Source organism: Pholis gunnellus, assembly GCF_910591455.1.
Source record: "Pholis gunnellus genome assembly, chromosome: 15".
Lineage (NCBI taxonomy): Eukaryota > Metazoa > Chordata > Actinopteri > Perciformes > Pholidae > Pholis > Pholis gunnellus.
Window position 1 is genome coordinate 12,135,049 of NC_136542.1, and position 19,217 is coordinate 12,154,265.

At 41.5% G+C, this 19,217-nt stretch overlaps 1 protein-coding gene across 1 annotated transcript; it reads right to left on the reverse strand.

Moving 5' to 3' along the window:
- Positions 1-205: 205 nt before the first annotated feature.
- On the reverse strand, positions 206-13,777 carry cUnh14orf180 (chromosome Un C14orf180 homolog). Its single transcript, XM_079174134.1, has 9 exons — positions 13,430-13,777; positions 12,657-12,687; positions 9,504-9,590; positions 7,793-7,913; positions 5,982-6,012; positions 5,762-5,870; positions 3,545-3,708; positions 3,254-3,386; positions 206-2,280 (listed from the first exon to the last, which is right to left on the reverse strand). Exons 1-9 carry the CDS (start codon positions 13,580-13,582, stop codon positions 2,075-2,077), a joined length of 1,035 nt encoding a protein of 344 aa, XP_079030260.1. The 5' UTR covers positions 13,583-13,777; the 3' UTR covers positions 206-2,074.
- Between the last annotated feature and the right edge of the window lie 5,440 nt (positions 13,778-19,217).

Below are 19,217 nucleotides of genomic sequence, written 5' to 3' on the forward strand. Positions count from 1 at the left end.
TTATCTTTGTGAAACTTCTGCATGGATATAATGCATGACAAATGAATAGGGTGAGGGTTTTTAGATGTAAAGGGATGATATTTAGTTTTATACACCATTAAATGTGTTCCTGAAGAAGGATGTTTTTTCTGGTAGGATGTGCACTTCTTCTTGATGAAGGGAGACTTCTTTGTATGCTGCTGCAAAGTAAAATAATGGCTGTTGCAGTGCGTTCACACTTCTCAGCAGTTACAAAGAGTGTTTTATGAAAATGACAAATTGTAGTTAAGAACTATAATGTATCGGGCAGATGGCCCAAAAATGCTTTTAGCAATCTGTGTGAGATTAAAAAAAACAAAAACAAATCCTATTTGTGCCAAATAGTAACTCAGGCTTCTCCTTCACACTTTATAGACTACGAACCAATACACGGTGTTACTGTGAGTAGGCGCATAAATGTACCTGCATGCACCTCGCCCTGTTACATACACATCACACATTCACTTATTGCCAGAGATTACAGGAAGAAAGCAAGTCAGCTCCTTGACTTTGATAGGCAATGACAGTTTTATTCAAAACAACTGAAATCATAAAACGGTAGGAACTAAGAAAACCCTCCATAAAGGCACTTCTTACAAAGTGACCATAAACGCTTGGACAGCCGTGAAATGCAGCTTCTATGCAGGACATGAGTTCACTGGGTATTGTTTTATTGCTAATGACAATTTAGTTAGACAGTACAGAGCAGAGAGTGTTTCTTCTATACAGGCGCTGTTAGCCTTATATTGCTTTGACATTCAAACGCAAAACCTCCAATCCAACGATTTCCTTCCGAGTTCCCTGAAACCTGTTATATAAAGAACTATGTTTTACTGGAAACCATGTCATGTGTGTTATTGCTCATAATGAGAGGTCTTTGGGATGTGCATCGCTGTGCCCATTGATTCCTATAATCCATTTGTGTGTTTTTTGTTTTTTTTTCTGCTTCATTTGATAAAGGGACTCATAAAATAACACAGAATCTGATTCTGTCGTATTTCAGTTTGGCCTCATATTAATGGCAAAGAACTTGATAAAAACGATTTATATTATTTTTGTCCAAAGCTTGATGAGCATTTGACATCACGGTTAACACCTGAATATTATTGTTTCTAAATAGAAATGTAACAGGTAACAAAAAGTTACAAAATTTAAAAGAATTGAAAGTTGGATATTTTCGTAGATGCAGCTATACAGTATAGAAGAATAAATAACATTTAGGATCAGGGGTATTTTGTGGGATTCAAGCGGATATAAAGAGGAACACTGTCAAAAGCGTTAGTATTCATTGAGTACGAGTATATTCTCTTCGACGTTCATAACATTGTGCTGTAGATTTTCTCCTCAGTGGAGCTAGGAATCAGCTGAAGACCCGACAGCCTGTAAAGAAAGACGTGATTTTCATCTGTTCGACATTCAACCCGGTGCCGTGAAGTGATGCAGCCCTGTGTTTTCTATCTCACGGATAATTATCCAACAGTTCAACATGTGTGCTTCCGTCCACCTCGAATGTGCACTGTGCCAATCAAAGCTGTTTCCAAACTTCTCTACATTCATTTATGTGCAATTACAAGGCTGAACATGTTTGATAGTCCTTATTATATTGAACCATATATACACATTCAGTTCTGTGTGAGATCTGATGTACACAAACCATGTATTGAAGCAAAATAAACATTTGCATTCCATGGAAACAGTCACTCACATACAATAGACCGTGAACATGAGCGATCGAATGGTCGTGGTGATTCACCGAGCGGTATATGTGAGCATCAACATTGCAGATGTGCAAAGTCATAGCTTAAATAAGGAGTGGCGTGCCCACCACCATAGCACATTTGTACATAAAGACATGGAAGCTACATATTTCTGGGATTAAACATTTTTCCCCTTTTTCACTGCGAGGGTGGTTCAACTCCACAGACAGTGTACAGAGCTTTGCCAACAGGCTGAGGTGTTTGTCGGCCCTTGTAGGCTCCTTCAGAGACAGGAAAAAAAAGAGGGCTCTGAAAAAAATGAAAGGAGGCTCCGTGTCTCCACCTGTGGTCGGCCTCAGTCACTGCATGGTCAGCCATATCCAGCAGCCCCACAGAAGCCGTTTCATATGCAGCACGTAGACAGACAGCGCGTCCTCCAGCTCCTCGCACACTCGCTGTGGGCGCCGCCGGTCTGTGCAGTACATGGCCACACCCAGGAATGACATCAGCAGGAAGAGGCAGGTGAACAGGGCGAGGTGGGGGCGGGACGGTGTCGTCTCATAGGCTACAAACAGAAAACCACACAATTTAACACTTTGGATTTGTAAATGGTCATTTGAATTGTCACATGCACAGATAGCTCTCTGTCCTGTTGACCTAACAAAGTAAAGACCTCAAGAGGCAAGTTTTTTATGGAAAATTGAATGTGACTATATATATATATTTTTATATATATATACATACACTGTGTAGTGGAAGCCTTGTCACACAAGCTGGTGCTCTGTGTGTTTCAATCATTGTTAAGAAGGGGGTGACAGTGAAATGCTCCATCTTGCATGGCAGGCAATAAAGTGACATTTAAAAAAAAAAAACACCTTTGACCTAGCATTTGATTTTCTCATGCACATTAATGTAGTAAATTGGAACACTTTCAGACAGACTTACCACCTAAACAGTCACAGTAAGGAATGTCTGTGAAGCCGACAGAAAAGAGGCCAGTCAGTCAACAAGAGCCAACGTCTGTGATGTACAGCAGCTGCTGAGCCCTCATAGACTCCACTATCTCTCTGGAACAGACTCTATGGAGCCTCATTTGCATGTATAATTAATTCTGAAGAGTAAATCACTTGCTGATGTTCGGAAGTCCCACAGCATTACATTATTTTTAAATAGTACAGAATCCCCAAAGGACCCAAGTTTACGATGCAATCTCAGGATGTTGTAATGCATTTTGTCCTTTCTCTTTACTGCTAAGTGCAGGGCACACACTGCTGTTACATATGCAAGCTGGGATGGCGCACACATTTTGAGGATTTTCTTTTTTTTTAATAAACAATAAAAATGACATTCATCTTGTTACTTTATGAATGCATTCCTTTATTCAGGCTTCTGTAAGTAGAGCGAACGTGTACATGAAAATAAGGGTGACATGAAGTCACTGGACTTGCTGGGTCAGCATGTTCTCTACGGTTACACAAACACATGTGTGCCGGAGCAGGCTGGACCATGTGACAAACTTTACTTGTCTGTTTTCTCACCATGTACTGTGGTCTCCGGCTCCCTGAATCGAACCCTCCGTTCGCCTTTCCGTCTGTGGTTGGGTTCTGTGTCTGACCCGTAGTTGGGACTTGGCCTCTTTAGAATGGAGGTGGGGACTTTGCCATTGGTTCCCTGCATCAGACACAGCTGAGGATGACTATACCCATATAACAAGCTCCTGATCATTTCAAAGGCAGCCAACAAATAGCTGAAAGGCACAGATCTTCTACAAACAAACTCATATCCAGAGGAACATTGCTAAAGGCAAGTGCAGGTGTTGTTGACACTACCTTGGGTTTCTGTGCATCCTCCTGTTGGTGGTGGCTGTCGTTTCTGTGGCGGACCTCTGAGTGTTTCTCCCGGTGGGAATGAGGAATACAGTTGACGGTGTCTCTGATGGACTCTGCAGCAGCAAAGCGTTTGGACAGTGCAGTCACACACTGACCCAGGGAGTCTAGTGAGAGAACCATGACCATACATGAGTAGTGATCTAGTGCTGCTTCACACAGCCTGCTCTGAAGAGAGAGAGAGACAATGAGGCTAGCTAAACATACAAAGTTAAATATACAAATGTGTCTCAGAAAGGACGCCAGCGTTAACTCTCTCAGCGCCAGGTAGAGCACTGCTTACTAAGTAACGAACAGTAAGTCAGGAACATCTAGTTCACATATCACTTGTAAATATGTTTGCACAAAAAGAACAACAAAAAAAGTTCCTCGGTACAAAGTTACATTTTCATTGATCTCGACACAGTTTCTTAAAAACAACTACTTCCAATAAAAGGTAAAAAGGAGGTAAAATGAGCTGAGTCTGGTTGGTCCTTTATTGATATTGTGCGAAAGTTTCCCATAACTCCACTAAATACTGTGTATGTTTCATCTGTCAACACTGGCTGTTGAATCATCATTGTCTGACTTCAACAACTGATAGTCAATAGTTCTCCATCGAGACCCAGAACAGTAATAGATTGACTTGACAGAAAGAGACACAGACAGGCAGATATACAGAGGAAGTGTACACCTTCTTTGTATAACAAACAAAAGTAAAATATGTTTAATCTGTGAGAAAACATGTTTTTGATCATTATAAAACTGACAATGGAATTTTATTTCTTTTGTACATATGTATACATATGTATACACATAGATTAACATGTTACTTAGACAGAACAATGCTGCTTTGGCTAAGGCCAACAAAAGTAGCAACCCTTTGGACTACATACTCTATATTAAGAAATAAATGTGCTAAATGAAAAAAAAATAAAAAAAATACACGTGAATACCACTTCAAAAATCCTACAGATATTGAAAGATGGTCAAATATTCCTCACTTTCCAGTTGTTTGGTTTTTGAGGTAAAGTCCATCAAAAATAAAAACAGGAGTTGCATTTTTAGGGACAGTTTAACATATTTCATAAGAGACTATATGAAAGTTATTAGTGGGGGAAAAGTACATCATTTCTTTATGCACATTAAGGTTATCTTGCTAAACAAGGTGGACCAACTCAACACTAATATATTATATTATATATATACACACACTGTACAGTATATATAGACAATATATACACACACAAACCACAAAGTTCCCTAAGTCCTTAAGTAGTGAGCAATTTTGTTAGTATAGTCTCTGAATGTTACCACATACTGCTACACAACATGCTACATTTGACATTCCAATTCAACTCGCAAACACACACATAGTTTGTCCACTGGCTGACCCAGTTTACAGTCACGGTGTCTAAGAGACAAGAGCTGTAACACGTTAAACATGCCTCTGTTCAAGCATCTTACTGTGGGTCAAAGAGGATTTCTGTGTACAATACAAAATAAAAGGTCGCAAAAGGTGCACAGAGACAGTATTCTGATCCGCAACAGCAGATACAACCACTCTCTGACCCTGCACTTTCTCACCATTTCACCAAACACGTTAACATCATCGGAGGTGTTGTAAATAAATCTTTGTCTTTATATGCTGTACACTCGGCCCAGTTCAGCACTACTGCCTCTGAAAGCTGACTCGACAACAAGGCTGGTTTGTGAATATTGCTTTTTACACCACAGCAGTCTTCACAAAAAACGCAGAGTTCAGAGTGTTGCTCCCTCTTAATGCAAGCCAAGCATACGTACTGTACAACAAAACTGCCCTCAAACTGTCACAAAACTGCTTTTCTTTTTCGCTCCGCATAAAAGCACTCTTGTCCGACATGACTGCAAGTGTTTATTAATTTAACATGTTCACGGGTTGACATGGTTTACAGGGTAATGAATGGCTTTAACCACATCGTCACTGTGCTGCGTGTCTCTAAAGCACAGAGGAGATAACTTGTTCTTAAGATTAACATCACTGTTCTGGTATTGTCATGTTCTCACGAGACAGCGAGGTCTCCACCCTCACGCTTCAGACTAAATGTTAAATCATATACAACCAAGTTTGCTGGTCACTGCCAGGATGACAGCAGTGTTTACTGCGCTACACTGTGTCAATCATCCCTGGTGAGGGTTTACCTGAATATTCAGTCTTGCCGATCTCAGCATAGACAGTAGCCATAAGCTCCAGGCTTCTGGCTGTGACGGGGTGGTCATTACCGAAGGCCCTCTGATGGATCTTTGCAGCCTGAAAGATTAACGAACAGAGGGCAGAGATTTGACGTTGACACAAGAGTGCCGTAAACACTTTCAGTTGTTGAAAAATCTAGAAAAGAAGCAAAGAGAACGATGTACATACCTTACCGCTGTATTCTAAAGCGAGATGCGGTCTGAAAGAAAAAGGAAAATGGCACCGTTAAACAAATACAATTTCTTTTTCCATCTAAACGCAAGACAACGACAGCGGCACCTGATCTTAATCTAATGTAGTGGCCCGTGCTGCATTGCCAGGCCAGCGAAGATCTAAACATGTGAGTGCTGTGATTAGACACGGGGAGCAGGGCTGCAGGTGCTCAGGCGCATCACGGAGGAAGTGGAAACCTATTTCTGCCAGCACTGACTGCCCCTTTTCTATTCTCCAGGGTGAATTACAGAAGGCATGGCGCTTACAGGTTGGTTTACTGACTTGTGCCCTTCCACTGCTCTTCTGATGTGGCACATTGAGAATCTGCCAGCTGTTCCGCTCATATCTGCCCTGGAAAGTCAGCCAAAGACATTCATCACCCTCACACCCTCACGTGTGCCTATAGATGTAGAGCAAGCTCTGTTTAGTGTGACAGATGTCAGCTTTGTTGTTCCAAACCCACACTTCCCTTCAATTAGTAATGGACAGGTGTCAGTTTGCACTGCTTTAGAACATCCTTTTCAAAGGGACATCTGATCGGCAAAGACAAAAAAGCCCTTTGCCGGTCCAAAGGACTTGTTACGACATCAACGAAAGATTCAGGGAGTATTACAACTTCCTGTCGAATAGAAGGAAAGACTGCGACTGAGGCTTAAGTTAGGGTAGTAAGAACTTTGAGACATTAAGAATAGCTTCCCCCCCTCCCCCCTTCGAGAAACCAAAGCTAATTTGTGTTTGTTCACCATTTTGTAGATTTATAGTCCTCACAAGGAAAGTCTGCAAGGAAAGATCATAGAGTGGAATCAAATTCCTGCTTGTTCTTATTTAGCCAGAAAATCAAAGCACAATCAGTACCGTCTCATTTAAGTTGAACTGCTGCATGCTGCTTGCATTAATAAAGCACTGTGACCAGCCCTCAGTTGAGCAAACCTTCCACCCTCTGTCACCCTCTCCGGCAATCAGGTTAAATGGCCTTATCCCAACAATGACAACAGAGGCACAGAACATACGTGCATGCTACGGCCTAACAAAGTACCCGTGCAACAGGAGACACCAGATCCAGTTAAGGTGTTCCTTCTCTAACACTCACGTTAAGTGTGGTGTCTCTTTTCTCCATATCTACAGAGAAATTCAACTCTAGCTAAAAAGACTTGAAGCCGGATTTTATCTAGTTCGGGAAATTTCCATTCCAGACAACTCTGTGTACGTGAAAGTGGACATGCATACATTTTTTGTCTGTAACCACATATTTCAAATTTTCTCAATGACAAAATATTTATAAACATGACAAGTAACTATAAAATAGTTAATAAAAGCAAAGATAAAAGTGATGAATTACTTAAAGTGGGCTTTTGAAACTGTCACACAGATTTACCCCAGCAAGCCAAATTCTGTGATCTTGTAGTAAATTATTATCTCAAGATTATTTCATTCTGAGATGAAGAAACACTCCGGGTTTGGCTTTTTTAAACAAATGAGAATTTCATTGCACTGAGCAGGTGCTTTCAAAATAAAACTGATAACAGAAACAAATGCAAACATATTGTTTGCTTTGTTACAACTGAATCAGCACCATTGTCAGTTCAGCTCTCTGAATTTATATTTATATTTATATATATATATATATATATACACACACACACACCATCACAGTGAACTATAAATTCACTACTGATGAGCCCACTGAGCCTTTAAACTCCCAGAACATGTAACGCCTCATTAACTCCACCACAACAGAAGCTACTGCAGGACACAGTTTTACCTACTGTTTGCTCATGATGCAGAGCTGGGCCAGCCGTTCGAGGTGCTGTGCCTGGGAGGCCTGCTCCGAAAGCTCCTCTGGGGTTGTCCATCCTGCAGAGCCCAGCGTAGCCTCCTCCTGAGGCCCTGTTACACAAACACAGGGCATGGAATCACAGTCAGTCCGCCAGCAAACCACTCTTTCCCTTGGCTTGTCCGTCTGTCTGTCTCTCTCTCTCTCTTGCCTCACTGTCCTTTGATCTCTTAACCTCTCTACCACTGCACAGAGTTTGAAAAATAAAGCCCAAAAAAATAAATCCTAGATATCTGGCTATCCGCGTGTCTGGCACTGCTGCGGACTTTAAGCTTGAACAGCACAGTGGAGCCAACTGAGGACTTAGAGACAAGAGAGCAGAGATAAGAGCAGGAGAGAGCGGATAAGGGAGTCAAACAACACAGTCACCACGCCCACACTGTAACACGGAGACACACGCAGGCACACAGTGACACACCACGAACATACGGATTGTACTGTACACACCAGACACACACACCCACACACATACAATAATGGAGGTGGTAATTAGTTTGACTTGTAATCCATGCCACTAGCAAGACCAAATAAATCATTGTGAGTTGCAATGATATATTAAACAGGTTGAATCTTTTGTTTGCATCACAAAAAACACAAAATGACAATTATGTGAGCTGTCGGTTGGGAAATACTGACAAGGGTACATTTGAGAATGAGAGCTGGTGAGCTGCAGCTATGGTGCCAGCTCTGCCTCTGGAGAAGTCCAGCATTCAATCCAAGTGAGTGCTGAATCAGGGGCTTCGGTATTCTACAGCGACACACAGCTCCTAATGAGAAAGTGCAAAGTGTGGCCATTTGTCTTCTACCATGTCTGTCCCCGTTCTCCTCCACTGTGCCCACGCTACACTACGCTGCGCTGCTGCCTCAGCAGCAGACACAGAGGAAGAGGCAGACGTCTGGAGCAGCAGCAGGTGATTTATGAGCAACCTCGCTGTGAATGCCCGCTTCAAGCTCCACCAGGTATATTGTAAACAGAGATGGACTTGGGTAAAATGGGATGTCATTGCATATTGGCCTAATCAGTTAACAGTTTCAGGTGTTACAGAAAACACTGTGTAATCGTAATTAGTTTGTAGATGCAGGTTACTCTTAAATCATTTTGGAGAGCTGCCCACTACAAGCTCAGTCTGACAGCTTCAGAGCATCTGGTGCTTTGCTAATAGCCTCAAAATTAGATACAAAATATAATTTGATTCCATAGTATTTTGCATCATGCACGATTCCCAGTGATGCGAGTCCAAAAACAAAAAACAGTTAACCTTCATTTAATAGGTCTATATTTTTGTAATAATTTCCTTAAAATTAGGAAATATTTGATTTTGTTCCTTTTAAAAGGGAAATAGAGAACATGTTTAGAGACTGGTGCTCAAATTGTTTTTTTTTACACTTTCAACCGATCTCATTTTCACTGACTAAAATACTCGATATGTAGCTTAGTAATTAATTAGAATAAAATAAATGAAACAAAATGAACACTATCTCCATTTTACCAAAAAATAAAGCAATAACAAAAGACATTCAAAGTCAAAGTAGATGGCATATCCAAGGCTGCATAATATACGTACAGTACATGCATTCTGTATATGCACTTACAGTACATCCCAGGAAGTTTTCTTCCATATCTTAATGTCAAAAGTACTTGCCTGTGCTCCCATGAAGAGTTGTGAGCTCGATCAATGCCACCTCATAGAACATTTTCTCTGCCTGGATGAACTGGAGGGCCTTCTCATCTGTTTATATAGGTGAAGGATCATCTCAGTTGTCAACAGGATTAGTCAGTTGTTGAGGTCAAAAACAGCCTGGCTTTTTGTTTTTTCTACCCCTCTCTCGAATAACCCCGCCAGGCAAACAGAGTGTGTAGTAATCCAAAGGGGATTGATGATCTTGAAGTCCGGGTTTTGCAAATACAGATTTCAACTGCTGGTGTCTCTGTGTCATTGCTTATGAGCTGTTATCCACAGTTTTTGGTGTTTGTTCAGCATTTCAACAAGTTTCAAATGCTGAGCAAAACACAGTGTGGTTTATCTGATTACACCCCGTTGTATCAAATCATATTCCTATTTTAGTACTTTGAGTGTTCTGTACAGAATCCTTTTGGTTGAGCTGAATGTCACTTTTGTTTCCATGAAAAGACTCTCTATAAAAAGCATGCTAAAAATAGACCTCTTCACTGTGTCAGAAGCATTCCTACTGAGAGTCCGTCCCACTGTAATATGACACCATTGATGCTTGTCAGGTGAATTTAAAGACCAATGGGAAGAAGAATGCTTAAAATAAACACAGCCCTGCCGTTCTAAACGTCCTACTGAACACCAGATCACCAATGTGAATAACACTATAAATTATACTTTAGGTATTTCCCTTTTCACTTTATTTGCCAATTATTCTTTATTATATATCTCACATAAATATCTACAACTTTAATAATGAGGTTGGAAAGATGGATAATACGTTTTCAGTTAAGCATGGAACTGAAAACCACACCAGCTGGTTCCCGTCACTTTGTCACCTGGACAATAATGTCAGTGCTGCAGGACAGGCGAGCCACAGATCCAGCAGAAAAACCGAGACACTATGCAGTTAAAATCCTATATGTACATATGATCCTCAACAAAAGTAAAGGACAGCTATTAAACGGAAAGATGAAAGATACTCTGATGAGCACCACAAGATACTAGAAAAGATGATGGCTGGTGAGGGCTGGATGTTGAAAAGCTATGAGTGGATGTACATCTGAATGAGTTACTGTAGAGTACAATAAAAGATGACATAGCAAGTCCGGTCATGAAAACCCAGCAATTTTAATAATAAAGTGGAATTTTCTGTGATAATACTACTATTGCATAACACACATTTTGTGTTTTGGACACATTTTGAGATGTGCATTATACCTTCCCCAGTTCCTGGGAGTCAGCTGGCAGCAGGCAATAAGGTGAGTGTGTGGAGGACCATCTGGGAGGGAGGATTAGGGCAACAGCCATCATCAAAGGTCAGTCTACTACTTCTGTCTGCTATTTTTAGCCTGACTGAACCACAACACCACCACAACGGGAACCTCACACGATCCTCTCCACTCTATGCACATCCAAACAAACACAGACACTCACACAACCTCCCCTGAACTGGTAATTGAACTGCACTTCTAAACTCGACAAGAACTTGCATGACCACTGGCACCTTCAAAAAGGCACATCTGATCACACGTGCAGCACAACTCTGCTACGGGTACACTGAAATGAAGTACTATCAACTCTAGCCAGTAGAATTATAAATCGCATTATCAAATATGACTACATGTAATACTACTATAGTTATGTACTGCATCTCCGCTTTAAGAATGTAAATTTAGGATATGCACGGATTTATGTCTCATGTCCCTGTTTATTGGAGTTTAAAGTTAAACGTGTATCAGTAAACACTCAGCAGCCAAAAGAGCTTTTGGCTTTGGACAAAGGTCACTTGTCGATACTGCCAGCTCTGATAACGATACATCAAGCCTGGACTATGTATAATCAACTTTGTTCCCCAATTGTGGATTGTAGTTTGACCCCATAGAATAAATGTGAGGAGACACAGCCAATTCCGTTGTCGTAAGCATTTGTGTGAAACCCCAGAGTTCCCATATCCTCTTCCAGTTAGAGCACATTGACCCTTCACCTTCCTCCCTGGAGGACCATTGCAAAAACCACAACATCCCTACTTCAGCTGCTATGATGCTCACGAGAACTATGAAAATCGAAGCAACTCTTTCTTCTTCTCATGTTATTGACAACGACCTCATGCTTTTGTCCGCTGCACACAATGATATTATTAATGAAGGCACCATTAGATGCAATTCTTACTGTATTGTTATTGAAAATATCACGTTTGAGATTAAATTCTGAATACATAAACACTTTTTTAAATATTTTGCCTCTCTCTTCTGCTGACCTACTAAACAATGTGAGATGTAATTACGTTTTCTTGACTGTAAGCTCACACCAAAAGTAAAATAATGTTACAAGGTAAGTAGCTCTACCATACAAAAAAGAAGTCAGTTTGACATGACAACACACGTTACTATTGACGACTTCATGTACGTAATTAAGTTCTGTATGTCAAAAGATTGAACCCCTTCGTGGTAAACGCCCCTCTTGAGTAGATACCTTTACATGCTGAGAAGTGGCCTACTGATGGCTAATGAGGAAGTGAAGCTCAGCAAATCAACCTATTTTGGAAAATGGACAGTAAGGGGTACAGCCTTGCTGAGGTAGATAACCTGAGCTGGCAAGTTAAGTGTTGGTGTGTCTCAGTAACGGTGAGAAGAGCCACAGAGGTAATATATCCTGCAACGTAACACCTCTCCATTATCTCTATGTCCTACACTCCTATAGTGTATAGAAGCAGTGAAGTGGCGATGAACAGGCTCGTCAGTGCAGATGCAGGTTAATTAGTGCTCTTCCACTCTGTTGTGCAGAGATAAGAGCGTGCAAATCCTCTTAAGAGACAGACACACAGCCTGAGCTGCACACACATAAACGTATGGCATTCTGGGACAAATGTGTTATGGACTCGCCCACAGACATCCACTTATCCCCCTCAGTTTACACTGCTTTCTACAAAGGGTCTACGTCCTTCATTGTGCTGGAATTTGCCGCGCCTTCAACCACAGACAATCACGTTCACCTCACAGAAAGAGAATGCTAGTGCTATAGATAGCCTGCGTGCTAACACTTACAGTTTTGAAGGGACGGTCAAAGTTAAAGTGTTGGATGTGAAATGGGGAGTGAAGCTTTCCCTTAGTTAGTAAAGGATACAATTCTTTTCAGTGATGAAGAGTTCTGCAATCTGTAAATCACAGACAAGGGACATGGTTAATAATGAAATAGACAATTACCAACATAATTCCCGGTTGTGTGCGTGCATGGTGTCATGTGCTGTCATAACAAGTAATTCTGCTCTCCTCGCAGCACCATTGGTCGGGTCAACATCGTTCCAAAGTTCTCGTGTAGAGGCTTTGTTTTGACATCAGGGACATTCCTTCAGGCATTACCAAACAGAATTAAAATTGTTGCCATGCCTTTGTTGGAGAGCTTTGAAAAGGACCCCAGTATGTAATCTGCTAAGACTCTGTGACCTGAAAAATAGCAAAACATAGCCCACACACAATGGGGACGGACTTTGACTGGATACTACAATATTTTTAACAATGTGACCAGTCGAATAACACTGTTACTGTATGCGAGTGACGCGTCCGATACCTCATTCAGCAGCAGGCACACGATCAGTCCTACTCTGAATGAAATTATCTTACAGTGTCAACACGGGGACACATGATTGACTGTGCTGTAAAATTTGACATTGGTGTTGGCGATACCAAGGTTGAATGTGTCCTGTGATATGTGACACTTTATGATGATCTGAAGGAGAAGTGATACAATGTGTCAACACAGCTGTGCAAATACATGATACAGCAGATTTTGTGGACGCATGGAATGAACATGCATGTTGGTATGTGGGCGAACGACAAAGAAATGTTATGGTGTGTGTGTGTGTGTGTGTGTGCCCAGTCTTCAGGCATCTGGCTCACCTGGTGTAGGCAGTTGGGCAAATAGGTGAAGCTCTGCACATGGGTCAGTCCCAACAGGCAGCTGAGGAAGCAGTGGAGGGCGGCCTGATACTCCCCCTGCTGCTGGAGCTGCTGTCCCAGCTCATACAGGCCCTCCCTCCCCCTGTTCAGCATCCCCAGTCCCAGCCAGAGCCAGCGCTGCCTCCCATCAGAGCTCAACCAGCCGACGTTCCTCTCTTCGCCCCTCCACTGAAGCACCACAGGTTGAAAGAAACAGCCACACACAGAGTGAAAGATTTAAAAATATGCAGCTGCTCACATAAACACAGACAGAGAGGAGCCAGAAGGAGGAGTGAGCAGCACAGCTTCCATTCAGTCTCGTCTGAGCACTGTAAGTCAAGGACAGGTGGTAAGAAGCAGGCTGAGGGAGCTACGGCGACTAACATAGAAAAGATCCATTCCCCTCCCTCCTCCCAGGCTGCACCAGGAAAGGAGGACAGAGGAAGTCGGGGAGTATTTGCTGTTTGAGTGGCAGAGCTGTTGACCAATCCCTGCTCTCCTCATGTACAGTCGCTCTGCCAGCGTGTGCTCAACACACTGGATCTCTCTTCAGTCCTTGAATATGGAAATTGTAACACTGTAGATGTTGATGATTAAACTAAATATAGTGTGCACATGTCCTGTGATGTATATCTAAAACGTAGTATATAATAAGACTTGCATTCATCCAGCTTGACCTAATTTTCCCTGCTACTGTGAATTCAGAGCAGTGCATTATGTATAGATACAGTACAGTGTGTGAGAGAACCATTTTATGTCTTACTGCCCTACTTATGATTTATAAATGAGAAGTGCATAAGAAGTTTGCGCCAACAAGCAGCAACTAGAATAAATGCTGTGTGAGGGCGTTTCACATTACCTCAGAGAAAGCAAGCTTTCCTACATTCTTTAAAGCACACCAGAGAGCTGATGCAAACACAGGGTCATTAGGAACAGCCACTGTGCTGTATGAGAGAGACAGAGAAAGCACTCCTCACTATCCAAACAAGGACGACACATATTTATTCACAAGGAGTGCCTCCTCTGGATGTGTGCTCACTTCCCTTCACACTCTGCTAATCAACATTAATGTAAGGCCAATATGTGCCTGGGGAGAGAGAGAGGGAACGGAGAAGAAGAGATACGACCACATCACACGATCCGCGAATGATCCAGAGGATCATGAATGGGTCTCGACTTTGAGAGCAGCACTCCTCCCCACCCACCATCGCTCCACTTGAACACAAGCGTGGTAGCTGGAGGAAATGCATGGGGGAAACACAAAGCAAATGGGCAGAGTCAGTCTCCATTAGTGTCCGATGCACCTAGCTAAGCTAGATGGGATTTTAATGGTTGTGAATGGCAGTGGACGGGGGGGGGGGGGGGGGGGGACAGAGAGCATTAAACTTGCACTGGCAGGTCAGACTTAGGGAACTGTGAGAAGTGCTCATTTTGGACTAACAGCACCTTGAGAAGTGTGGGGGACTTGATTATGCTGATTCAGGGTTGCTTTATCCTCTCCAGCTGGAGTACCGGGGAACACAGACAGGTGATTGTGTTCACTTTACTGTTGTGTTCACTTTACTGTGCCATCACTAGAGTTGAAGTGGAATGCAGCGAGAAAGTAAGCAAAGCTTCTGATGTGATTGAGTTAGAAGGCCACTGGCTGACTCTCAGTGTTCAGTCCTAATTGAAAAAGAGTGGGCTCCATCTCCTCATTATAGGCCAGTCAAGCTGAACAGAAACACATCAGCTGAGAGGAGGCGGCACGGGATGATCTTGTCGTCATGTTAACAACATTTGACAACAACCATGCAACAGGAAACCCAGCCAGGCAGGATTATAACGCTTTCAAGCTGAAAAAGCGTGATGACGCATCATTTCTGATACGATTACAAAATAGCAATATGTAGGTCAAGAAGCCATCGTGCTTGTTATGTTGGGCGGTTAAGTAAAGATCTAGTTACTTTGAGAGAGGTACAATGATACAGAATTTTTTAAACTATTATTTGTAAATATGTAGAATCAGACACACAAAAAAAACAAAGACTAAATTAAATGAAATACATCCAGCAAAAAAGTAGGAGCAACTCAAAATGTGTAAAAGATTACTGGTGGTACACAGTTTGTCCGTACACTAGTTCATTCAGTTGTCTATACTTTAAAGCAGATACTGTCAGGGAATCTGTTATGGATTATTTTTAGGATATCTGTGAATGAATCCACACGTCTTTTTAAACGCGTTTTCCTGATATTTGAAATGTAAATGGGTGGAGAACCTCATAAGTAGCAGATTAGAAATCCATCGCAAGGTGACCATTTCCTGTAACACTTTCTAAAAATGAACATTTATTGGGTATGTAAAATGTAAAACTACATATATACTATGTAAAACACTACTGCGTGTAGGCATTCATACAGATTCACAATACATCCCGTCATGCAGATCAATATGTCAAAGCTGTCCACTGTCTATAGCGTATGCCGAAGACTTTCAAAATGTTAGCATTAAGGTAACTCTTGGCTCACTTTTGACTATTGTCACCATGTGTCAACTTCAAATTCTCAGCTATTTTATAGCATATTTTACATTGTGTTTTAATACTGTTTGGAAAGTCCCTGTAATATTCTACATTGGCTATAACTTAGCATATCATAGATTGGAGAACTGTTCAGCAGTAGTGGAGATTTACATTTTACCAACCGCCCTGTGCTTCTCCAACACGTAAATGTAAAATAGTTTCTTGGAAGATTGACTAATTTGATTTAGTGGCACCACAAGGCTGTCAGTCATTTACTCACATCGTGCTCCAAACAGCTTTTCGTACATGTACTGACAGTCATTTTGACAAAGATATTGACTGATGTTCGCTACTCTACAGCGCAAGAAAGGAAACCTACCTGTAATTGGAATATTGATTGTCTGTCTTACGGAGTTGGTGGACAAATACATCAGTGTGATCAGTAAACACTCTCTACGGCCCCCGATCCCAGGAAAGCCAATACAGCAGACTAATGCAAATGAATGGTGAGCAGGCCCTGCAACAGAATGCAGAGCAGAATGAAACAGCGACCTATCAACAGATATAAATCGTCAGCAGGTTATTGCAGTGCAGTCAACCTCAATATATTCAATTTGTTTTAATGCTTTGTATAATATAAATCTACACTGTGCAATGAGTACATATTCAGCTGGTGTAAAAATATCACAGTATACACCCAGTAAATGACTACAAAACGTTATCACAGGGTTCAAATCAAATGTGGCTTTCTATTTTGTTCTGAAAATCTCCTACTGTGGATATTTGCGTTCCTCTTCTTCTGACTTACCATAAAGGTCATTAATCTTAGATGGTTTTCATTGGATAGAATGCATTTTGCATTGTCCAGCAGGTTTGCAGAGGAACATTGCCTCTCTTGTGTCCTCGTGTCATCTCACGACACTGCGCATGGCCCTACATCAGCATGTACTATTTCTATTTCCTGCATTGTGCACATGCAGCCACTCTATGCAATCTCTCTATAGCCTAGAGGCCTCTGGTATGGAATATTTTACTCTGCATGAGTGACAGCAGCTACGTCCCTCGCTACAGTATGCCAACTCCAATGATGTGAGAAGAAGATCAAGTACTCTTTTTGATATAAGGCACCACAGAGATCCTGCAGAACTGAGTCTTCTGAGTCGAAGAGAAAAGCACCACTCTTACAGACATGCTGCCTTGCATCCTTGCTAGGATATACATATGCTGTGCCTGTACTCTGGATGTTAGAGTCTCTAGTCTTGGGCAACTGTTTAAAACCCTTCCACTCCCCATCCCGCTAAGATTCAGGCTCTGGCAGTTTAATAGTCTTGGACCTGACACCACCAGCTACTGAAAGGCAGTTTATGACCTCCATGTAATCAGCAGTAAATGCTGCCACCATCTGTCTCTTCTTACTCAATTACCTGACCCAGTGACTTTTACTGACAAACACTGTTCAGGTAAACAGTGACGCAAATCCCCCAGCTAAGATTATGACACATCTATACATCATCTTGCACTCTTTATGATTTCTTTTTGACCAGCTCTCATATCAACAGTGCTTCAGTTATGAGCAGAACATTCTAGTATGAATCATAGAACCTGTACAACTACGGCTTTGGGGGCGTTACAACTTGAATCCTCATCACTGATTAATTGTGAAAGGGTCACATAGTATATACTTCACACTCAGCATGACTAACACTGTGAATCCCAAGCTTTATTAAAAAAAACAGCCTCTTAACTGGGTTTATAATGATTCATCACAGGATGTTAAAAATCAATTCATTAAGAACTGTTGATTAAAGGGAATGCCTCATACAACTTTGCTGGGCTCATTTTCTTTTGCACCACTCTTGCACACCCTAGTGGACAATCTGGGGATGGAACATAGTCTGCCGTTTTCAACAAAGCTTTGTGAAACAGGGTGAAACACTGTGTGTCTGTAGTTAAAGAAAAGCCTCATCTTCAAACATTTTAATGTCAGTCAGTTTTTTATATATAGTTCATTACCACAAATGTAGCAAAAGATGAATATTGCAGTATTTAGACTACGCTGATGATGCTGATATAAGCATTGGTGGAAGAAATATGACTTAAAGGGGTTGTATCACGAAAAAAACTTTTGGGTATCTGGAGTGCCTACCAGCCAACAAACTGTGAAATAAGACAACCCAGTCAGTTTGTTGTGTGCCTACATCCCAAACTGTGATTTCAACAAGCCATTCAGATTTGCCTCCTGTTCTTATGTCGCATGCAGGCTCATTTGAATATACCGCCCCCCATCTGAGTTTCTCCACACACAGCTTGACAACTACCTTTGCAAAGATGAGCAATATTTTTTATCATAAATCAATCAGAGCAGATTAGGCTTTTTCGGGAGGGGGCTTAAAGAGACGTTCACTAAAACGAAGCGTTTCAGATAGAGGTTGAATACAGGTATATTCAGACTGACAGAATAAGAAAATCTTGTTTTTTGAACATTAATGCATGTAAACATGTTCTAGTACAAACCCCAAATACAAGTATGGACCTGACAATGAGCATCGGCATCTCCTTTAAGGAAAAGTAGCAATGCCACAATGTAGAAACACCCTAAAGTAGAAGCAAAAGTCTTGAATATACGGAGTAAAAGTACATAAGTTACCAGCAAAACGTACTTAAAGTACAAAAAGAAAATGTACTCATTATGCAAAATGGTTAATGTGTGTAAAACAGGTAAAACTGTACTCACCTGAGAGAAGTGACTGATGCTTTAAATCCTTATAGGCACTGGTGTTTTATAGCCCTCTTTGCTTATTCTGAGAGATCAAGGCCATCTGACTGCAAAAAGGAAGTCAGGGTTTCCTTTCTCTGTGTGGGAGGTTAACTGAGAGACAATATAATTTAATTCTCACCGTTCAATCGACATGTCTATGACTGCTGTCTGTTTGAGACTGTCACCCACTCCTACTCATCCTCTGATACTCCCTTAACCATCACGTTTATTAATAGGTCTCTCCTCAAAAGCTCTCTTTCCATTCTTCTCTCTTCTATTCCTGCTGTTGTCTCAGCCACTTTAAATGCGTATGAGACAAGATGTCAGAGTGTAAGATAGGAACAGTGACACAGCTGCTTACTCACCAACAGAGATCATGATGCTTACAGTCACAGGATCTCTGGCAGGGTAGACATAACCCTCTTTCACACTGCATGGTCATACTGCAATAATCATTTTAGAGCATTCTAGTGAAATTTATAATAAATAA

Bases quoted from the DNA above. Each gene is read 5' to 3' on its own strand.
- cUnh14orf180 (XM_079174134.1), bottom strand. From the start codon at position 13,582: ATGCTGAACAGGGGGAGGGAGGGCCTGTATGAGCTGGGACAGCAGCTC. The intron at 6,013-7,792 runs GTAGGTAAAACT...TTTTTCTTTCAG, and splicing joins CTCTGCATCATGAGCAAACA to ACCGCATCTCGCTTTAGAAT. The intron at 5,871-5,981 runs GTATGTACATCG...TTAATCTTTCAG, and splicing joins CTTTAGAATACAGCGGTAAG to GCTGCAAAGATCCATCAGAG.